Source organism: Apium graveolens, chromosome 10, assembly GCF_009905375.1.
Source record: "Apium graveolens cultivar Ventura chromosome 10, ASM990537v1, whole genome shotgun sequence".
In the NCBI taxonomy this organism is placed as follows: Eukaryota; Viridiplantae; Streptophyta; class Magnoliopsida; order Apiales; family Apiaceae; genus Apium; species Apium graveolens.
The window spans coordinates 183270873-183293745 of record NC_133656.1 but is presented as its reverse complement, the minus strand read 5'-3'; the positions used below and the strand labels follow the sequence as shown (position 1 = coordinate 183293745).

General features: G+C 36.5%; 1 protein-coding gene across 1 annotated transcript; it reads right to left on the bottom strand.

Annotated features, from left to right (window-relative positions):
• Window positions 1–4829: 4829 nt before the first annotated feature.
• On the bottom strand, window positions 4830–21581 carry LOC141691417 (uncharacterized). The gene is made up of 10 exons (XM_074496158.1): window positions 21343–21581; window positions 21013–21243; window positions 20588–20666; window positions 20336–20468; window positions 20169–20209; window positions 20021–20117; window positions 19811–19867; window positions 19187–19455; window positions 5182–5197; window positions 4830–5041 (listed from the first exon to the last, which is right to left on the bottom strand). Exons 1-10 carry the CDS (start codon window positions 21579–21581, stop codon window positions 4830–4832), a joined length of 1374 nt encoding a protein of 457 aa, XP_074352259.1.
• Window positions 21582–22873: the final 1292 nt, after the last annotated feature.

Here is a 22873-nt window from a genome sequence, read left to right as displayed (position 1 = left end):
CTTGGCTATTCTTAGCAAGAGTGAAGCCCCACTAGGTCTTCATTTCGTTCAGGACTTTCTCGCTAACTCTGAGATAAGTTATACACTGACCCAACCAGACACATTCTCAGGAACTCAAGTGCTGGAGTTCTGGAGGTCAGGCGTGTATGATGATGGTGGTGCTAATGGGTCCCCAAGTATTGAATTTACAATAGGGGTGGATGCCCATGTGGTGACCTTGGCCACTGTTCGACAAGCACTCCATCTGCCAGAGAACTGCACATATTCAACAGTTGAAGAGCCAGTTCTTCAATAGCTAATGGCCAATCTGGGCTATGAGAAAACTCTGGCGAAGATAGGACAGTTGAAGAGACCCCACATAAGGAGGAAATGGAGTTTCTTCTTTGACTGCATCACCTGGACTTTTGCAAACAAGTGCTCCAATTTTGATGCAATCCCAATTCTCAGTCAACAAATCGGGAATGCCCTCATCAATCAAACTCATTTTGATTATGCAAATGCTGTTTTAGGCTTTATTGGGGATAGGATGACAGAAGATAGAAACACTTTATATTTTGCTAGATTCTGTATACTTATTTATAGTTCTTGTTGTTCTGATGCACCCCAATTAGCTAGTGAGTTAATTGAACCATTTAAGCTAGCTAAGAGAGCATTTACTGACTTATTATCTGCTGATAATAAGAAAACTGTTTTAAGACCCCTCCAAATTCCACAATCTGTCAAACAGTTTTTGGTAAACTCTGACCCATCCACATACACTGCTCTATATCCTGATATCCAACCATCCCAACCTCCATCAGAACCTCCAACCACTGCACGACCAACCACTTCTCAACCACAACCATAACCACAACCATAACCATAACCTACCATCAGGACATATTTCAAACCAACATAGTCATCTCAACCTCAACCATCGGCACATACAATCAGACCTTCGTCTTCCAAATCTAAGAGGACAAAGTCTGTTCCTCAACCTCCACAAAAGAGAAGGAAAATGATTCTCAAGGATGAATCTGATAGTGAAGAGGAGCCAGTACAGGTTCATGCATCGAAACCTGTGACTGTTGAAGCTGAAAATGTGATTTTTCAGAAAGAAGTTGAAGCTGAGAATGTCACTTCTCATAAAGAAACTGCAACTCAAGATTCTGATACCTTGAAAAGAAAGAGAACAGTAAGTTCTGATATTGCTAAAGGAACTCCTTCATTGGCAAGGAGATTGAAGAAAATAAGGGCAAAGAGGTATAATGCGAAGCCTACATCTGAGGATACAACTGAAGCTGAGGAAGGGGATCAGGAATCTCTGATCTCATCAGAACCTGTTATAATTGAAGCTCTGTCATCCCCTACTCAAGCTCAAGATACTGTGCCAACACCTCCTGTCTCTCCCATTAAAGCTACAGATGATGCTGAAGAATAAGCTAGAAATTCTGAAATAGATATTCATAATCTGAATATACCAAATGTTTTTTATCTGGAAGCTCCACCTACAGCAGCTCAGACATCTCCAACTAATTCTCCAATCTTAAATGCTGATGTTGAGATACCATCTACACCAATTCTGGATCAAGAACCTGAAGATCAGAATTTTGATGAAGATAAAGCAGAAACTACTATAGCCTCACACATTATTGTGTTATCAGAGGATAATGAGTCTTCATCAAGTTCTGGAGACAGTGTCTCAGTACATATTCCAGCTGCTGTACTTGAAAAGGAAGCATTGGTCAAGAAATTTGTTGAACAGGATGCTCCTGTACCTTGGGATGAAACTCATAGAGGAGTAGAGTGGACCAAAAAGTGGAATGACACTGATTTCATTCCAAGCTCTAAAGTTCTGACAGGGCACATTGCTAAAGCTGATGAGCTTGTGATAAATTCTGATGTCAAGACACAGCTCAAGATCACTACTCTATCTACCAAGAACCTTCAAGGTCTACACTCACAAACTCAAGAAAAGGTTGATAAGTTTCTTGAAAAAGCTGAAAAGCTAGATTTGAAGACCAAGCTTGACAAAAAGAGGTTTATCAGACCTATTTCTGAAAAGGTAGAAGCAATTGAGAAAACTCAAGAGAAGCAACAGGCCCAAATCTCCGAGGTTCTGGCAAATCAAGCTTCTCAACAGGCTCAATTGAATGATATTCAATCTTCAGTAGAACTTCTTCTCTCACTCCTACTATCAGATAATGCCAAAAAGAGGGAAGTCCAAATGCTCTAATGATCAAATACTGAAGAAGAAAGATGATGAAACTGATGACCAGGGAAACCCTAGCAAGGGTAAAGGTCAAGTTCAAGGAAAAGAGCAGAGCAACAAGTTTTCTTCAAGGAAACTAATTAGTGATGCAAGCAAATCTTCTAATCAAAAGAAGACAAGTTTTGAAGCTGCTCAAACTCAAACTCAAAATCTGATAGCAAGTACTTAAACTCAAAATATGATATCAAGTTCTGATGAGCAAAGTCTGATGATAAAACCTGATGTTCTGATACAAGGTGGAAGTCAAGATTCTCAAAAGTTCATGCAAACTCTGAAGCTCAAGGGAAAACAGACAACTGTCTACTACAAAGATCCCAAGATTCAGACACTTCATGATGAAATTGCTAGAAGATTATTTCTGAAGCATAATCTAGGAATGGATTTAGAAAATCTCAAGGAGGAAGATGCTAGATTTAAAGCTGAAAAGAAAAATCTAAAGCCAAAAGCTTCTATTGCAAAGAAACCTCCAAGGCCTAAGGTAAAAGGTATTGTGATCAAGGAGAAGTCACATACTGAGGCATCAAAGCCCAAAACAAGATCACAATCTGAGATTGATCCCAAAGACAAAGGGAAAGGAAAAGTTGATGAACCAACCAAGCCACTGGAGATGAAAATTCCTCAAATTTTGATAAAGCCAGTGTGCAAAATGGTTCAAGTTACTGATGACACACTTGTCGAAGATGAAGATGTTCAAACTCTGAAGAAAAGGAAGATTTTCGAAGAATCAAAGACAACCTCTGACAAGGCTCAAGTTATTCAGAGTCAAGAACAACAAGCTATAACAGAAACAGCAAGTTCTGATAAAGTCATCAAGTCAACCTCTGACAGTGCTCAAGTTGATTTAGACAAAATGGAAGTAACTGATAAAAAGAAATTTCTGTATAAAAATGTCAAACCATCAGATCCTGAGAAAAGCCAATTACTGTCTACTTTCATGACTATTGGGTTAAATGCTAGAGAACCAAGAGACAGGGCTGGACTAGGTTCTGATGAAGCAAAGATTAAGACAGGAGTTGAAGTTGCTACTAGAGATCCATTTCTATTGACTGACAGACCGCTTGAAGATGTTACACAGAAACATCTTGATAAGGTTATCTCTGTTCAAGTGGTAGTGGATGCTCATGACAAGCACAATGTCAAGAAAAATCTGATTCTATTTCTTGAAGATGGAAGGACATATCATATGTCAGAATCAGATGTGCTGAACAAGTCACCGAAAGAACTTCAATTCTTTCATTACCTTTTAGAGGTAAAGTCTGATATTACCAGGAGATGGTCAAACTTCATATTGAAGACCATCAGAGATAAAGCAAGAATTTCTAGTTCAAGAGTTACAGAATTCGTTCCTAATATTGTTGAAAATGATGGAAGTGAAACTCCAATGAAGAAGGATTCTGCTAAGCTTAAAGTGTTACTGAATGAGAAATGTATGTGTTATAATGAAGATTCTTCTCATCCTAGGGTAATAAGACTGAATGATGGTTTAGAAAGAAACCATATCTATGCTTTAAGGACTACAATCTACCAGATTGGAAGTCATAATGAAGAGATGAAGCAAGTCAAGACTACACTCTCTCATGTCCCGAGGATTAAAGAAGAAAAGATGATATCAAGCTTTGTCAAGAATCATTATGGATTCAGATTGACTCAGTGAGATTGGTAAAAGCTACAAGGACTGTAAGTTGTAGTTAGTTATCTAGTTAAACTCTTATTGCATTTGTACTTAAATGTTTTTGACATCATCAAATCTATTAACTTGTATATTTTGCATAATTTACAAGTTGGGGGAGATTGTTAGATATATTTGAGATGTCATGTCTAATATGATTCATGTTTAGTTTTCAGATCTTAACAAATAGGACATATCAAGATTTACTAAAATCAGGACTTACTGGAAGTCAGAACTTAATATCAGAACTTAAGTGCGGGAAGATTTACAGTTAAGGAAGGAAGCTGATTTACAGTAGACGGTCGAGACTTAAACAAAAGAAGATATGCATGGAAAGAGTTAGAAGACTGAAAGACTTGTAGAAGATATCTGATTGATATATTTTAGGAGACAAAATTATATTCCATATCAATTAGAAGTTATCTTGTAACTGTGTACTATATAAACACAGAATTAGGGTTTACACTATATGTGTTATCATTATCGAGAAGATTATACATTGTAACCTAGCATCTCTTAGTGATATTTGTTCATCATTGAGAGAGAACAATAGTTCTTATTGTAACAGAGTTTATTCAGTATACTTGATCTTTGTTACATACTTGTGTTAAATCGATTTGATTGTGAAAACACTGTATTCAACCCCATTCTACAGTGTTGTGTGACCTAACACGCAATATCTGAATCATGGGCAATATTACATGTTGAACATTCATCAAGAACTATTGGAATTTTAAATCTGGAGTCGCAGTCCGACCACCGGGCATTAAAGTGGCAGCAATCCCAGAGGAAGCAACTGGAAGCACAATTTTACCTTCTGCACGTAACTTACATATAAGAGTTCTCCATAAAAATGTCTTTCCACATCCACCACTACCATAAACGAAGAAAATTCCTAATACATTACTGTCAATAAATTGTATCATCATAGATATTTCTCTGCTCCTCTGTACAATCCTGTAGTAGCTTAACATTTTCATACTCTATCTTCCCAGTGTCATAGCTTGTCTCTTCAATTATCAAATTATTTGTTCCATTGTTCAAATAGCTGCGAGGAGGTTGAGGCAACTGATCAAATTTCTTCAAGGATTTACCAACTGACCGGAGCAACTCATCTATTTCTACAATATTACATATATTAAACTATTTAACCGCAATGAAGCAATTATAGGTAATAATTGAAACAAATAATGGACTGCAGTTCGAGTCCGCAGAAAACTGTAAAATTTGTCGTATACTGTAATGTAAAAATGTCTCATACCTCCCAAAGCATAGAACTGCAGTTGTATGTCATTAAGAGTAAATAAGGTATTTGGACAACTTTACGACGTTTCAGTAAAATGTCATCCACCATGCTTGTAACACCCCCAAATCCGGGGTCGGGGATCCGGGTTGTCACGAGTTCCATTTCCCTTAATAACGCCCAATCTTAATAATTAATCAACTATTCTGTACTGTGACCCCACCATAAACACACACACCACAAGTTATAGTCTCAGAGATGAATATCCAAAAATAATCACAAGTCGTTTTATTCCACAATTATATGCCAATACACCTTAAAAGGGTTTCTGAATAAATTTACATTTCTTTGCCATTATTACAATTCATAAATATACATAAATCTGGTTCATCAACAGTTGAAAACCTAGCCTATTGGTAGCTCCTACCTCAGCTACGGCGGCATCAACGCTTCCAGAAAACTGCAGAACATTTTCTAACCGCTTGCGAATTGGAAGCTTGGTCCTTTTCATCTTGTCTAGCTGATGTTGTGTGATGAAAGAAGAAAGTAAGGGTGAGCAACAAGCCCACCAAAATAATATGTATAATGATTTACAATATGTGAGCATTCTCATAGTACTCATGAAAGTCTTGGTCAAGAAGAAATGAACCTAGTTTGATATCTTACCGCGACCAAGTCACAAAATATTCAGTATATATGTACATATATACTTTTCACAATCTTTGAAATCCTCTGACATGTATAATATACACAGAGTTCCCGTTTATAACTGTATAAAATATCGTTACAAGGTGATCTCATATATCTAACCTTGTCTCAACGTTTTTCCGAAAATCTTTGACATGTACAAGATAATCATTTACTAGATATAAGTTTAAAAGATGAAGTTACAAGATACTCCAATATACTTATATCCGAATACTACTTGAACTACCACCGTTCAAGTTATAATCAGTTTCAAAAGTTCATCACCCAGATGAGACTACAAGATAAGACTTGAATAGATTCAATCTTTGAATATCATTATAAATAATGAAGTTACGAGATACTTCATTAAGTCCCGATATATATATATACACCTATATATATACATTTCATACACTCCTTAAAAACCTCTGTTATGAAAATAATAAACAGAGTTGCAATATCCAATGAATTTGGAAAGGAGAAAACCTTGGCATAAACCTGATATCTTGCTGATCAGGCAAAGATACCAATAAGTAACCTTTTCTACTAGTAGATGGACGAATTCCCCATTGGTCATCACCCTGGTCGCAACAGGACCTTATGCTGGACTGCACTCAGCTACTTACGCATTTGATGGACTCCCACTGAGCCACTTACACTATCATGGACGCCCACTGAGCCCATGTTGCTTATGCCGACTCGATAGATGGACTTACTTCCCGAATGTTGGGTAAGTAATCAATTCATTTACCAAAACCGCAACCTTGTTGCGAATATAAAATACACCACAGAGCCGGATCCCTCTGGTTTTGAGCGAGTATTTAAATCCCCTTTAAAAAGGAAGATCTTAAATATATAAAAATGAGTTTTGGGATCCGCTCTAACTTTTAAAAATCATTTTAAAGACTCGAAAACACTTTAAAGAGTGTTTGGAGTAATGCTGATTTAATAAAGTAAATCAGTCCCAATATATTAGAAAATATCTGAATATTATTATTCAAATAATATTCCCATAAAGAATAATCTTTATACAAATAATTGAGGTAGAAGTTGTAAAACTTATACTTGAAATGAGTATTAAATAACCAAAGATATACTTAAACGAAAGTACTATCTTTATTTGAATAATCAAAGATGAGTTTGATTAGCGACACCTTATTCTTTAATAAAATAAAGTATATATCTCAGCAAATAAAAGGAGTCATAAGTCCTCGAATGAATATTCGAATAATATTCAATTAATAAAATAAACTGAGTCATAAGCCCTCGAATGAATATTCGAAATAATATTCATTAAATAAAATAAAAGGAGTCATAAGTCCTCGAATGAATATTCAAGTAATATTCATTAAACAATATAAACTTATCGAATAAACCTTATTTGATTAATAGTTTTAAAAACTATTCATATATATATATATATATATATATATTATACTCGGGAGCCTCGCCTCCCGGTTTTAAAAAAAGTTCACCTTTTGCTCCCCTGTACTAAGGGTATACGCAAATACCGCTTATCTCTAACATAGGTATTATGCAACTAATAAGCATTGGAACCAACAGATATATAATCAAGAATATGAAACAGGCATGCATATATACCATATCACATGCTACAATATACCGCAAGAATTTGCTAATAACAAATATGCATTTATCACAAGATCATGCATATACACATATACATCACAACAACAGTTATACGGGTAGAAAACTTGCCTGAGCGACTGGGGGTTACAAATGGCTTGGGACGAGTCTGGTAACCTACAAACAACATATAAGTTGGAATTAAACCAAAGCCACTTATAAATCTATACTTTAACCAATTTAGACTCTAACGCTCGCTTTGCGCTTAACGATTCACTTAAGTCGCTCGAGTACCCTCGGCTCCACCATTTTTAATAAATTAACCATTACGAGTTTTAAGGCGATTCTTTCGCGAGTGTCTTACCAACTGCCTATTACACTTTACATAAATGTTTCATAATCCAATTAGTCCTTTAAGGTCTTTAACCTATGTATCAAAGTATGGCGAGGGGTAATGGTTCGTTCGCGAAACGTCGTTACTTAAAACGGTCGTTTCTCCTAAACCGTACATCGGAATCAAACGACCACATATCAAAACGAAGCTCGTAACATGAACTATCTAATCATGGAAATGGTCAAAACCTAGCAGGGAGTTCTCGGGTCCTAATGTTAAGAACAAAACAACCTAAAGTAAATCGGACATTACGACGGCTATGTTTATGCGATTTCCCAAATTTATACCACTCCAAATCATATCAATTCAACTACCAATCAACAACAACTCAAGATACACATCAATACTACTGATTTCAGTCATAATAAGCTCAAGGATCTCAATCCAATCAAATATTATAACATCTCCAAATTCAACTAAACTACTTTAACAATTAAGCTCGAATCATGTTTATCATTCAAATTACTACTCATCCATCCAAACCATCTCCAACTTTAACATTCAAACTTGTTACTAAAGGGTGTGAAGGTTTATAACTTTCTTGGAGGGTGGAAAGTCACTAGGGAGCCTCAAAGAACCTTGATCTATCCTTATATAACCTTGATCTTGCAAATGAAATCAAGAAACACAAAGTTAAAATTTAAAAACACTATTCACCCTAATCTTTGGTGAATTAATTAGCTATGAATCCATTTGAATCAAGAGCTTAAAATCATACCCAAGCTAAGTTATGAAATGTAGAATCCATAAAAACAAACTATGGAATTTATGCTTGAGTGGAGCTTGGACTTTGGATTTTTCTTCCTTGCTTTTTCCTTGAAAGCCGAGAGCAAGATGAAAATGGGGAGAGCTTTTGTGTTTTTTTGTGATTTGTTTTGATTTTGCCTTGGTTGGTTGATTTTGTTTTTGATTAATTACCTTTTTACCTATGAAAATTTGTGTGGTTATTAATCAACCACACCTTCTTCCCTTATGTCATGCTTATGTCACCTTTCCTATGTCATCTTGTTACACTTGTCTTCCTCTTGTTGGTGTGATGACATCATCATCCACTAACCCCTTGATTAACTCCTAATTACTTGGCTAATGACCGCAGATCTGTTATGCGGTTCGCTTAACTTTCGTTTTCGTTTATCGTTTGAGGGATCATACCCGGGATCTTATTACTTAGGTTTACTTAACCTTTCTCAATACATTATATTCCTTTTATGATCATCTCTTATAATCCTTGAATTTAAATCCTTTTTATCCTGTTACCTTATACTCAATTCTTTCGACATCTGGTGGATTTTTTGGGAAAATCAAAGTGTTCGGATTTGGATTCTGACGATCTTTACATACACTTATATACCACAAAGAGTACTAATAATATCCCAGAAGATCAATAAAAGAACCCCTTCATAGTGTGGCATGAAAAGTTTTCTTAATCAGCAAAACACTATTCATAAGGGTTTCAAAAATTCCAAAAATTGGGGTTATTACAGTCTCCCCTCCTTAAAAGGATTCCGTCCCGGAATCAGATAGAAAATGAGTAGGGATACTTTCTTAGAATTGCACTTTCTAACTCTTACTTAATTTTCCCACATTGTGGTTCTACCATCAAACTATGACTAGTTTGATAACTCTTCTCCTAAGCATTTGTCCATTTTTGATCTATAACCCTTCCTGGTTGCTCCATGTAGGTTATGTCTGGTTGTATGTCTATGCGCTCATATGCCCCTATTTGTCTGGCATCCGAATTATACTTCCTTAACATTGATACGTGGAACACGTTATGAACTTGCTACATGTTCGGGGGTAGGGCTAGCTCATATGCTATCTTCCCAATACGTCTTAATATATCCAAGGGTCCAACAATTCGTGGACTTAAACTTTCCTTTCTTTCCAACCCTCATCAATTCCTTTTTAAGGGAATACTTTTAACAATACAAGGTTCCCTCCTTCATACTCTTTGTCCTTTCATTGTCAAATCAGCATACTTCTTATGTCCATCTTGGGCTACTCCCAGCCGTCCTCTGATTAGATCTAGTATATTCTTGGTCCTTTGGACCGCTGCTGGTCCGAGCATCTTGCGCTCTACAACTTCATCCTATCATAAGGGAGATTGACATTGTCTTCCCTCAAGGATCTTATAAGGCGATACCTCGATACTGACATACGATCGATTATCGTGAGAAAACTTAATCCGCGTTAAGTGATCATTCCAAATTCTTTCAAGTCTATTGCACCGACTCTCATCATAGCTTCTAGCATTATAGCTTTTGCTTCTCAATACCCATTCTTTTCCAGTTCGTAGTCACTACTACCTTCCGTTCCTAATATTATACTGGTTATACCTTTGCTCGTTAACATTCTATAACCTTTTAATAATCGCGTCAACCTTAGTATCACGAACGCGTTAGAATCGGAATACTACCATACTTGGTACCACTTCCTCTCTAGCTGCCTCCATCTTCGAAAGCTTGGTCCTTCATATAGAAGTAAAAGAATTTATTGAGAGATCACTATGATCATGAACACTTGTTACATTGCATAGTTAGTACAGAAGGTGGCCAACCTTTAGTACTTGACAAGCAATTAAACAATAGATGGTATCCTACTCGGTTTCTATCACACAGATAGATAGTCATTCGGAAATATCTCCCATTCTGGAAGGGTTGTTCTTCTCAGTTTATATGAAATGAAAAGAAGAGAAAAGAACGAATTGAAGAGAATTGTATATATGAAAAAAAAATATACTGCCACAAAATATCTGGCTTGGAACCTACCTCTGAACTATAGAGGTTTGTCATAGGAGAACAAAACATATGTGTATATATATCAACATCAAGTATTATCGCATCGCATTTTGCATGCTTAAATATTTTTGCTATTTCGTCCATCATTCTATGGACCCATGCTCTTCCTCGAGCTTATCCACAATCACCTTTGAAACTCCCTCGACATCGAGAATCGAATCTGGGATCTCATTCTATACATCATCGTTACTAGAATTCTATGCTTGCACCGTAACCTTCCTCATATAGTAATACGACTCTCTTTTCATAAGAGGGAATACATATTCAATAGGTAGATACTCTACTTAATTAGTCTATCAATGATAACTTATACACTACCACGATCCAATTAGTGGTACTTAATCTCAACATCCATTCCAATACAACTCTTACGGTTGTAATCAACTCATTACTCGCGGAATCATTGCTGCATTACTATGGTCCCCCACTGACCTACTATCGTCATTCATTTTCCATGAAGTCTTAATAGCTAACCATACGGAGTCCATACATATCGTATCGAATTCTTCTAAGGAGTTAACATAGTCACCATTTATAATTCATGAAGAACACTCCAAATTCTGACGTACTTTTATGACATGAAGCATATAAAATTACAGAAGAGTTTCAATCAAAGTAACGATAGTAGGTTAATACCATTCTTACTCATATGCCTTCAATAGAAGACTTAACTCAAAGGTTTATTTAGTCCTTTTTGAAATATGGTCCTGGCTTATTCTCAAGATAGTACCTTCTGAGATAGATAGCCCGCTCATGGCGATTACACGAATTAAACCTTTACCAACTACTATTACGGTTGGGTATTGCACAGTCATCAGAAGGAATGTCAATCTTCCAAACCATAGTACAACCTTCACAGCTTTAACCATCATCACTGTATTCCTTTGGCACAAGCGCCTATAATTGTCCTCTTACACTTAAAGTGTCGGCCACCTCTTTGGCCTTTCCTGAAAGTAAAATTTCTTTACAATCAATGTCTTTTAAATGATCTTCAACTAAATTTTCTACCTCATTTCCAATCACTACTTGCGTGAAAATGCTCTTCCTTACGCTTTGGTGAAAAATATATCACCATTTTTCCATAAGTTATTGCCTCGGTCTTTTAGAGGTTAACATTGTCACAACTGACTCTCGGTCATACTTAGGGTGTCTCTTATCTTGGGTCCTACATGTTTTCACCAATCTCGACCTTCATTGGGTCGATCTATACTTTCTTATGGTTCAACACGTGCCCACCTGGCATCATTATAATTACGTCATATTTCCTTTATCAACATTTCTATTCTTGAGAATTTTGAATATTACCTTTCTCCTTGTAAAACCTCTAAGGTTATCCTTGAATCGTTCCTCCTGTATTCCCTAGATACAGGGCATATCAAGATACCATTTATTAATACCATAATCATTGTCTATATACTTCTGAAAAATTTCTTTACTGATCTTTAAAGGTTGTTGCTACCTTGATCCTTTCCAATTCATACTATCAAAACTCATGTTGTCCCTATTAAGGGTGAAATGCCAACCTTTATGCATTCCCCTAGGATTCGTCTCAAGTTATCGAAGTTATATCCGTAATCCCACCTTTAAAAAGGTACTTGCATCCTTCCATGGATAGATCAAGCCATATATCCCTGATAAGGGTGTCTTATTCAATCCTTCCCACCTCGATAGTATATGCCTAATTTTACAATAACATCTGTATTCAAAATGAGGTCAATCAATATGGCCTCCAAAAGATAACAACGGTTATCCGCTTTTCTTGCCTAATTTGGTAACGATAACAAGGATGTTCTGGAAGATATTGGTCGTGTTCAACGTGAACTTCTTTTTAATAATTCCATATTTACTTTTGTTGTTTATCTCAACAGTCATCTCAATGTTGGGATATCTCTCATACTTGGCGTCTCCCTTCCTGGGTATCAAGCCACCGGTCTTACACTTCACATTCTTGAAGGTCACTTCCTTCATCCAATTTTCCTAATTTCTTACTTTCTTGTCTCCTCAGTCTATCCACGTCTCATAATTTATCCTTCGAACTATCTCAAGATTTCCTTGAATCTTCCCAACTTACAGGGGATAAAATATATGTATCTCTTATGCCTTCAACCATCAATTTTAACTCTTGGTGAATCACCCTCATCCTGACGATTACATACTTTTCTATTTCTATTGCTACGAGTCTTTAGGGTTTCCTCATACCTAACTCCCTTATCATTCCTCAAACTCTATTGCCTTTATATTCCTTTCCACTTCAATTCCTTTTTATTTTCCTTTATCTTATCATTATTTCATGAACCAACACAACATAAGCATTGGTTTCAAACATCCCGTCATTCTGGATTCGTGTCCTCAGAAGGAATCTTGACAACTTTTACAATCTTAGATTCATAATTCATCATATTCGTCCGCTTTTGTTCTGGCTCTAAAGCTTTTACACTATTTCCATAACCTTGGGAATTACTTTCCCGAAAACAATTGATTGAACTTTAATCAGTTTATCAAAACCTCTTGCTCCGTGCCTTTCTTGGTCTTTCACCAGTGGTGGTCTCTCTCTTAGGAGGGTAAGTGACAGAAATAGTCTTTTATGATTCGTCAATCATTTAGAATCTCAAATGATTCCTATATTTCCTTTAGCCAGGCTTTTGCCTCGACTGGGTCAACCTGTTCCTTGGAACTCTGAGAGCTTAGCGACTTAAAAGGTCATGAAAGAATTTCCTACCGCATTGTTTCCTCAAGGTGGTGGTTGTGGATAATAGTCTAAGTTCTTTTTTTTGACAGGTCCATGAATTGCCGCATAGGAGTACCGTCTCGGGTCTCCTTATCTTGCTCGACATCTGTTTTCTCAGTCTAAATATTTCTTCCTATTCCCCATAATTGGGGTCATCTTTTAATTTTAAAATCCTTATTTTCCACTTTATTATATTCTGGGTTCCTTATATCTTAATTGCGACCTCCCTGATTATCACATTCAAGGGTTGCCCCTAATCTTATTCCTTGGGGGGCATAATGTTTGGAATTATTTTTTTTGAGAACCTCTGGATATTTGTCTTATTTACTTTGCTTAAGTCTTTCCCTCGTTCCGTCCTTGCATGATTGCAAATTATGAATTCTCAAGTTCTATAAACTTCATGACACTCTCTTAAGTGTTAATAGTGCAATTAACAATATGAACTTATCACAAACAAACTGATCTGAACTGAAATTAACGAATATATACATAACCATTTGTTCGAGGGTACAACTACTGAACATATTAAAGAGAATTACATCATTAGATCTGATCGCTTCTATCCCAAAAATATTACCATAGATAATCATCTAGTCATTAAAACTAATCATTCATAATTTAGGCTAATCCTCCAAAAGCGGCGCTACATGAAACCCTTGTCTGATCGCTCTGGCTCTGCACACTACCATGGATCAAGAAATGCGGGCACGCACGACATCCCTAACCTGCTCCATCACAGAGGTGATGAGGTCTAAGATAGTGGCAAGTAGAGCTGGATCAATTTGACCCTCAAGATGGCCTCTAGCTGTAACACGGGTGGTAGCCTCAATCCTTTCCATGCTATGAGCTAATCCTGCCGGAAGTACCCCGCCCTCAATTCTTGGTGCAGTAAGTCGATCCAACAGATCACTCCTAACATTACGGGCCTTAGACAGGCCACCCAAAGTCATATAATAATCGGCGATAAGAGAAGCCTGAGTGGTAGCATCTAGCAGTCCATGGGGTGCAGGTGGTGCAGACCCAGGAGATCCAAATGGATAACCTAGCACGGTATCAGGTGACAATGGTGCAGGAGATAAAGGTGGCATTTCCTCAGTAGGTGCTGGGCTCTGTACAGGGGAGGGAACAGGAATTGGTGGAACCTCATGGATGTCTTCAGGAACCTCTGGAAGAGGGTCTGATACTGGTATAATTGGTGTCGTGGAAGGCCCCACTCCTTTTGCCCTCATTAACCTTTGTGCCCTTGGTAACTCTTCATCCTCTAGTGCCACCCTCGCGGCCATTCTTGCTCTGGTAGTCGCCCTGACTACGGTCATCAATTCCTCAGCTGTCCTCTCTTCATTCTCGTCAGGATCCTCCACGAGATCCTCCTCAGCAACAATCCCTTCTGGGAAACATCCTCAACCGCAACATTCTCAATATGAATCTCATCCGGTCCCTCGTTAGGGTACTCTATCGGATTCACAATTTGATCTCCAACATGTAGTAAAACATCCTCATGCTGATGCTCCTGAACCTCAGGGTTCGGTGCCCCGCTGCCCTATACGAGAACGAACCTTGTTACTATCATAATATTTATAAGGGTTCCCGTAAAGGTTTTAGCTGTCAGTACTACGTTAGGTAGCCCGACTATGAACTTGGCAAGAGTTCTTATTATCTTAGTGAACTTATTATCTTAACGTCACATCATCTCTGAGGTTTATAACGCTTAGCTCTAATACCATTTCTGTAACACCCCCAAATCCGGGGTCGGGGATCCGGGTTGTCACGAGTTCCATTTCCCTTAATAACATCCAATCTTAATAATTAATCAACTATTCTGTACTGTGACCCCACCATAAACACACACACCACAAGTTATAGTCTCAGAGATGAATATCCAAAAATAATCACAAGTCGTTTTATTCCACAATTATATGCCAATACACCTTAAAAGGGTTTCTGAATAAATTTACATTTCTTTGCCATTATTATAATTCATAAATATACATAAATCTGGTTCATCAACAGTTGAAAACCTAGCCTATTGGTAGCTCCTACCTCAGCTACGGCGGCATCAACGCTTCCAGAAAACTGCAGAACATTTTCTAACCGCTTGCGAATTGGAAGCTTGGTCCTGTTCATCTTGTCTAGCTGATGTTGTGTGATGAAAGAAGAAAACAAGGGTGAGCAACAAGCCCACCAAAATAATATGTATAATGATTTACAATATATGAGCATTCTCATAGTACTCATAAAAGTCTTGGTCAAGAAGAAATGAACCAAGTTTGATATCTTACCGCGACCAAGTCGCAAAATATTCAGTATATATGTACATATATACTTTTCACAATCTTTGAAATCCTCTGACATGTATAATATACACAGAGTTCCCGTTTATAACTGTATAAAATATCGTTGCAAGGTGATCTCATATATCTAACCTTGTCTCAACGTTTTTCCGAAAATCTTTGACATGCACAAGATAATCATTTACTAGATATAAGTTTAAAAGATGAAGTTACAAGATACTCCAATATACTTATATCCGAATACTACTTGAACTACCACCGTTCAAGTTATAATCAGTTTCAAAAGTTCATCACCCAGATGAGACTACAAGATAAGACTTGAATAGATTCAATCTTTGAATATCATTATAAATAATGAAGTTACGAGATACTTCATTAAGTCGCGATATATATATACACCTATATATATACATTTCATACACTCCTTAAAAACCTCTGTTATGAAAATAATAAACAGAGTTGCAATATCCAATGAATTTGGAAAGGAGAAAACCTTGACATAAACCTGATATCTTGCTGATCAGGCAAAGATACCAATAAGTAACCTTTTCTACTAGTAGATGGACAAATTCCCCACTGGTCATCACCCTGGTCGCAATAGGACCTTATGCTGGACTGCCACTCAGCCACTTACGCATTTGATGGACTCCCACTGAGCCACTTACACTATCATGGACGCCCACTGAGCCCATGTTGCTTATACCGACTCGATAGATGGACTTACTTCCCGAACGTTGGGTAAGTAATCAATTCATTTACCAAAACCGCAACCTTGTTGCGAATATAAAATACACCACAGAGCCGGATCCCTCTAATTTTGAGCGAGTATTTAAATCCCCTTTTAAAAGGAAGATCTTAAATATATAAAAATGAGTTTTGGGATCCGCTCTAACTTTTAAAAATCATTTTAAAGACTTGAAAACACTTTAAAGAGTGTTTGGAGTAATGCTGATTTAATAAAGTAAATCAGTCTCAATATATTAGAAAATATCTGAATATTATTATTTAAATAATATTCCCATAAAGAATAATCTTTATACAAATAATTGAGGTAGAAGTTGTAAAACTTATACTTGAAATGAGTATTAAATAACCAAAGATATACTTGTATTCGAAATAATATTCATTAAATAAAATAAAAGGAGTCATAAGTCCTCGAATGAATATTCAAGTAATATTCATTAAATAATATAAACTTATCGAATAAATCTTATTCGATTAATAGTTTTAAAAACTATTCATATATATATATATATATATTATACTCGGGAGCCTCGCCTCCCGGTTTTAGAAAAAGTTCACCTTTTGCTCCCCTATACTAAGCGTATACGCAAATACCGCTTATCTCTAGCATAGGTATTATGCAACTAATAAACATTTGAACCAACAGATATATAATCAAGAATATGAAACAGGCATGCATATATATCATATCACATGCTACAATATACCGCAAGAATTTGCTAATAACAAATATGCATTTATCACAAGATCATGCATATACACATATACATCACAACAACAGTTATACGGGTAGAAAACTTGCCTGAGCGACTGGGGGTTACAAATGGCTTGGGACGAGTCTGGTAACCTATAAACAACATATAAGTTAGAATTAAACCAAAGCCACTTATAAATCTATACTTTAACCAATTTAGACTCTAACGCTCGCTTTGCGCTTAACGATTGACTTAAGTCGCTCGAGTACCCTCGGCTCCACCATTTTTAATAAATTAACCATTACGAGTTTTAAGGCGATTCTTTCGTGAGTGTCTTACCAACTTCCTATTACACTTTACATAAATGTTTCATACTCCAATTAGTCCTTTAAGGTCTTTAACCTATGTTTCAAAGTAAGGCGAGGGGTAATGGTTCGTTCGCGAAATGTCGTTACTTAAAACAGCCGTTTCTCCTAAACCGTACATCGGAATCAAACGACCACATATCAAAATGAAGCTCGTAACATGAACTATCTAATCATGGCAATGGTCAAAACCTAGCAGGGAGTTCTCGGGTCCTAATGTTAAGAACAAAACAACCTAAAGTAAATCGGACATTACGACGGCTATGTTTACGCGATTTCCCAAATTTATACCACTCCAAATCATATCAATTCAACTACCAATCAACAACAACTCAAGATACACATCAATACTACTGATTGCAGTCATAATAAGCTCAAGGATCTCAATCCAATCAAATATTATAACATCTCCAAATTCAACTAAACTACTTTAACAATTAAGCTCGAATCATGTTTATCATTCAAATTACTACTCATCCATCCAAACCATCTCCAACTTTAACATTCAAACTTGTTACTAAAGGGTGTGAAGGTTTATACCTTTCTTGGAGGGTGGAAAGTCACTAGGGAGCCTCAAAGAACCTTGATCTATCCTTATATAACCTTGATCTTGCAAATGAAATCAAGAAACACAAAGTTAAAATTTAAAAACATTATTCACCCTAATCTTTGGTGAATTAATTAGCTATGAATCCATTTGAATCAAGAGCTTAAAATCATACCCAAGCTAAGTTATGAAATGTAGAATCCATAAAAACAAACCATGGAATTTATGCTTGAGTGGAGCTTGGACTTTGGATTTTTCTTCCTTGCTTTTTCCTTGAAAGCCGAGAGCAAGATGAAAATGGGGAGAGCTTTTGTGTTTTTTGTGATTTGTTTTGATTTTGCCTTGGTTGGTTGATTTTGTTTTTGATTAATTACCTTTTTACCCATGAAAATTTGTGTGGTTATTAATCAACCACACCTCCTTCCCTTATGTCATGCTTATGTCACCTTTCTTATGTCATCTTGTTACACTTGTCTTCCTCTTGTTGGTGTGATGACATCATCATCCACTAACCCCTTGATTAACTCCTAATTACTTGGCTAATGACCGCAGATCTGTTATGCGGTTCGCTTAACTTTCGTTTTCGTTTATCATTTGAGGGATCATACCCGGGATCTTATTACTTAGGTTTCCTTAACCTTTCTCAATACATTATATTCCTTTTATGATCCTCTCTTATAATCCTTGAATTTAAATCCTTTTTATCCTGTTACCTTATACTCAATTCTTTCGACATCTGGTGGATTTTTTGGGAAAATCAAAGTGTTCGGATTTGGATTCTGACGATCTTTACATACACTTATATACCACAAAGAGTACTAATAATATCCCAGAAGATCAATAAAAGAACCCCTTCATAGTGTGGCATGAAAAGTTTTCTTAATCAGCATAATCAGCAAAACACTATTCATAAGGGTTTCAAAAATTCCAAAAATTGGGGTTATTATAATGTTTTTCCAATATGTACTCCATAAAGTCTTCAAATCAGTGACTTTACAATTGACAATAATATGGACAAAAAGCTGTCGAATCTGGGGAGGTAATCCACCTACAGAAGCTTGAGTCAACACTTCATACCATTCTTTATCATCGTCCAATAAAACATACTCTTTACAGGCATCACAGAATATACTGTAACATACTCCATTGATTGTCCATAAAGACTCAAAAGAGGTTGCACCACGTACCTTCGTAAGCAATAAACGTAGAAACCAAGGCTCTCCCGTGCTATGATGCGCATAACACAATCTACCAATTTGAAAGCCACACTTCCTCATGCTCCATCTCCTCTCACTATCATTCCACACATAAAACCTTGGAATTTCATCATACGGGTACTTGCGTGCATTAACATCAACAGAGTTAAAAAAGGTTTCCAGTTTACTAAACTTGTTCTTCTCCCTGGAAGCAACTTTCCCAAGTGCTTCATTGGCACGGAATGTGTAGTTTTTGTCACCTGGTAAGTGGAATGGAAGTCTCTCAATAGATATACTTTTATGATGGATAAGGAAGCCAAAAATCCTATATGCTGATTCAGCACCATATAAATATCTGCCATCAAAATATGCATTTATCTCATCAATTCCCCCTCATCAGTGTCATTCGGTTGCCGTTTTCTCTTTCTCTGGACATGAACAGTAGCATGGTCATGGCCTTTCAAATAGTATTTAAATAAATACTTAAGACTGTGTGCATCACAACAAATTTTCACATTCATATGGCATTGATTCTTGACCAAAAGATCCCGGTTGTATGGTACGACCCCTTGGTTGTCCAGCTCCGTCTTTCTTATTTCAACAGTAATATTTTGCCTGCGTCGCATATACATTGGGAAGCCACTGTCATCAGAAGTTGTTCGAGCACATTACCTAAAACAATTCAGTGATGACAAAGTTTAGGTATTAGGTTACGTTACTGGATTGTGAAATGACACAAAAAATGTATGCATATATCTTAATTTTTGGGAAAATGACGTATGCAACGTAAATCTTTCATGCATGGAGACTTGACATTTTGCAAACCGCATGGAACGTGGATCATAAATTCCTTGACGGCTGCATAACCAACCGTATCTAATAAAGGATCTGGGATTTCTGCGGATACAAATTTATCCACATTCTGCTTGAGGTTTTTTTAAGAATCAGCATCAAGCCATATTAACATATGTACATATGGAAGACCTCTTTTCTGGAACTCGACGACATACATAACTGCAAAATTGGGAAATCTAGATTATATTGGCAATTGGCAAACCCAAATGTACTTTTACCAAAATCATATCAATGTAATAATGTAATTACAAAATATACTCAGAAAGTCCTCGTAAACATTTTTACCTCCAATACAAACCCCAAAGTGCTTTTTGTCCTTAATATCTCCCATTAATTGTTCAAGTTTTAGTCTAAACACCCTTGATATGATGTCGGGACAATTTGGAGCAATGCAACCAGGCACATACTCCATCATCTTCTGTATTTCATCCCAAAGAGAATTACAATTCATAGTCAGGAATATGTCTGGATGTCCGATGTAACGGCATACGGCCAACGCGTCTTGGAAATTTTGTTACATGTATCGCTTCGACCAACGTAGCCAGCTGGCAGAACTATAACTTTACCGGTATTTGAAGTGTCCACATCACCTCTGCTAACAGATCTACAAATATTGCTGTACAATTTATTCCATAAAGTAGTTTGGTGAGTACGAAACCACCATAGTCGTGTCTGTTCAATGGTAGAAAAGACATCTACCATATACTGGTGAAATAGTCTTCTACCAAGCCCAGGAGTCAACCCTACAATACGAATTTTATTATTTATTTCTGTTCAACATAAACAATTCAATATTTTTTATTATATATAGTTTACCATCAGTCTCTCTAATTTGGAAAGCTTATGAGTAGTAATTCTTCAAAGACAAAACCCCCCGTGGTTTGCAAGAACTATCAACGGTCTTCTGAAATTTTATCTTGGGGTGAAATCCATCTTCTTCACGTGGAAAAAGTAAAGGATACTGTAAAGCCATCAACTTGGGATGAATATAAGAAACACGGACTAAACCTTTACTTTTTTCATTCACAACAATATCACGGTCGCCACATGTTTCTTCAGTATCGCCAACCATAATGCCAACAACTTCATCAGTGCTACAAATATGACACTCTCTTCTACTTTCAGATCTAATAACTTTCAGTGTAATCTGCAGATCAACAATTTCATCATTTTCATACAGATCACGCTGCTGCCTAAACTCACCAACCAATTGATTTATTTCATCTAACATTGTTATAATACCTCGTACAACCTATTTATCAACACTTTGTCGGTCCTGAACACTAACCCACCAAAGACGATTATCAACTTTGTTAATGGTGTCATAAATGTAAAGTTGACAAAATTTGGTGGTTTCATTGTCATTCAGTATTAAAGATCCAAAAACATGGTGGTTCTGACCATTTAATCTGTACACATAAGGCACCCTTCCATTGTTGATTGAATGATCTATGTTACCGCCGGTAGAAATAAAGGCAAAAATTGCATTGTAGAGCCGTATCAATCTATGAAAAGCAGGACCTCTTTTCATGTCGTTATATAAATCCAGCAAATACCTGAGGGGTAGGAGGAATTGGAGGCAATCTCACTGCACCTTTCATACAACAAAGAGAAAATATAGGACACCCTTTAGTCACATTTTTATTTACCCTTTCTTCCTTCCACATCCGAGCTTGGCATTTCGAACATATTGTAGTAGGAGCACCCAAAGAAGCATACTCCTCAGGAATGACACGTCGTCGTACACGTCTGCTCTGCGTCAAATTACATTCCGAATTTATCTCATTAACACTATCTTCATCATCACCATCATGAGACCCACTAAGACAATCTTCATCATTTGCATTTTATAATTTTAGTGTCACCAAATATAATCTAGGAACTTTTGTAGGAGTACCATTTTTGTATTTCTTACCACTTTATTCACAACCACTTGCTTCATACTCTGATCCATCAGAATCATCAGACCACAGTGAAGGAGCAACAACATTTGGACTTGCAAGAAACATAAAATGGTGATTCACAATTACGTAACACATAACCAAGACAAAATTTCACATATATATATCACCTTCAATAAAGTCATTACTTTCTTCCTCATCATTAGTAACAATCTCATCTGTGAATAATTCTCTACCAAACCCAAGATAATTTTCCTTCCCTTTCTGGTTCAAAGGTTCACGTCCATTTAAGGAAACATCATTAATGGTTGATCGTGTTTCCTCTGTTTCATAATTAAAACAAAAATTCTTCAGTTCTTTCTGTTACCATAAGGATAGAAAGAAAAAAGCTTAACAATGGTAGAATCTAATATTTATCTCTCACTATTTTTCTAGAAAATGAGGCGCTACCTAAATTTGTTACATCTGATAAAGGAGTTCTGTTCTGACTACCTTCAGGAGGATTCATGTAGTTTCCTCTGCTATTTGATCGGGGAGTAACAATTGGATTACTACATTCTACCAACCAAATATTAAACGCATTAATGCATCATAAACATAAAATAACAGTTGCTTTGTAAGAAAAACACAGAGTAAATTAATAAAATAAACAGTACCTGCAGTCATTTTATTAAAATTTCCTGACCTATGCAAGTCACCAAGTTTCGTCCTCTTTCCCAGCAACCTAACAATATTTGGTGTGGATTCCGTCAGCATACCTGCATTGCAGACACAACAATGGGTAGTCAGAACATAAGCCTAAGTATGGCTGCAGTTTAAATTTTGTAAGAATTATATTTTGTACTTGTAGGTGTTTTATTTTGGCTCCCGGTACTAACTATTGTTGGGGTGAACAGAGGTGATCAGTTGCTTTTGGGGGACG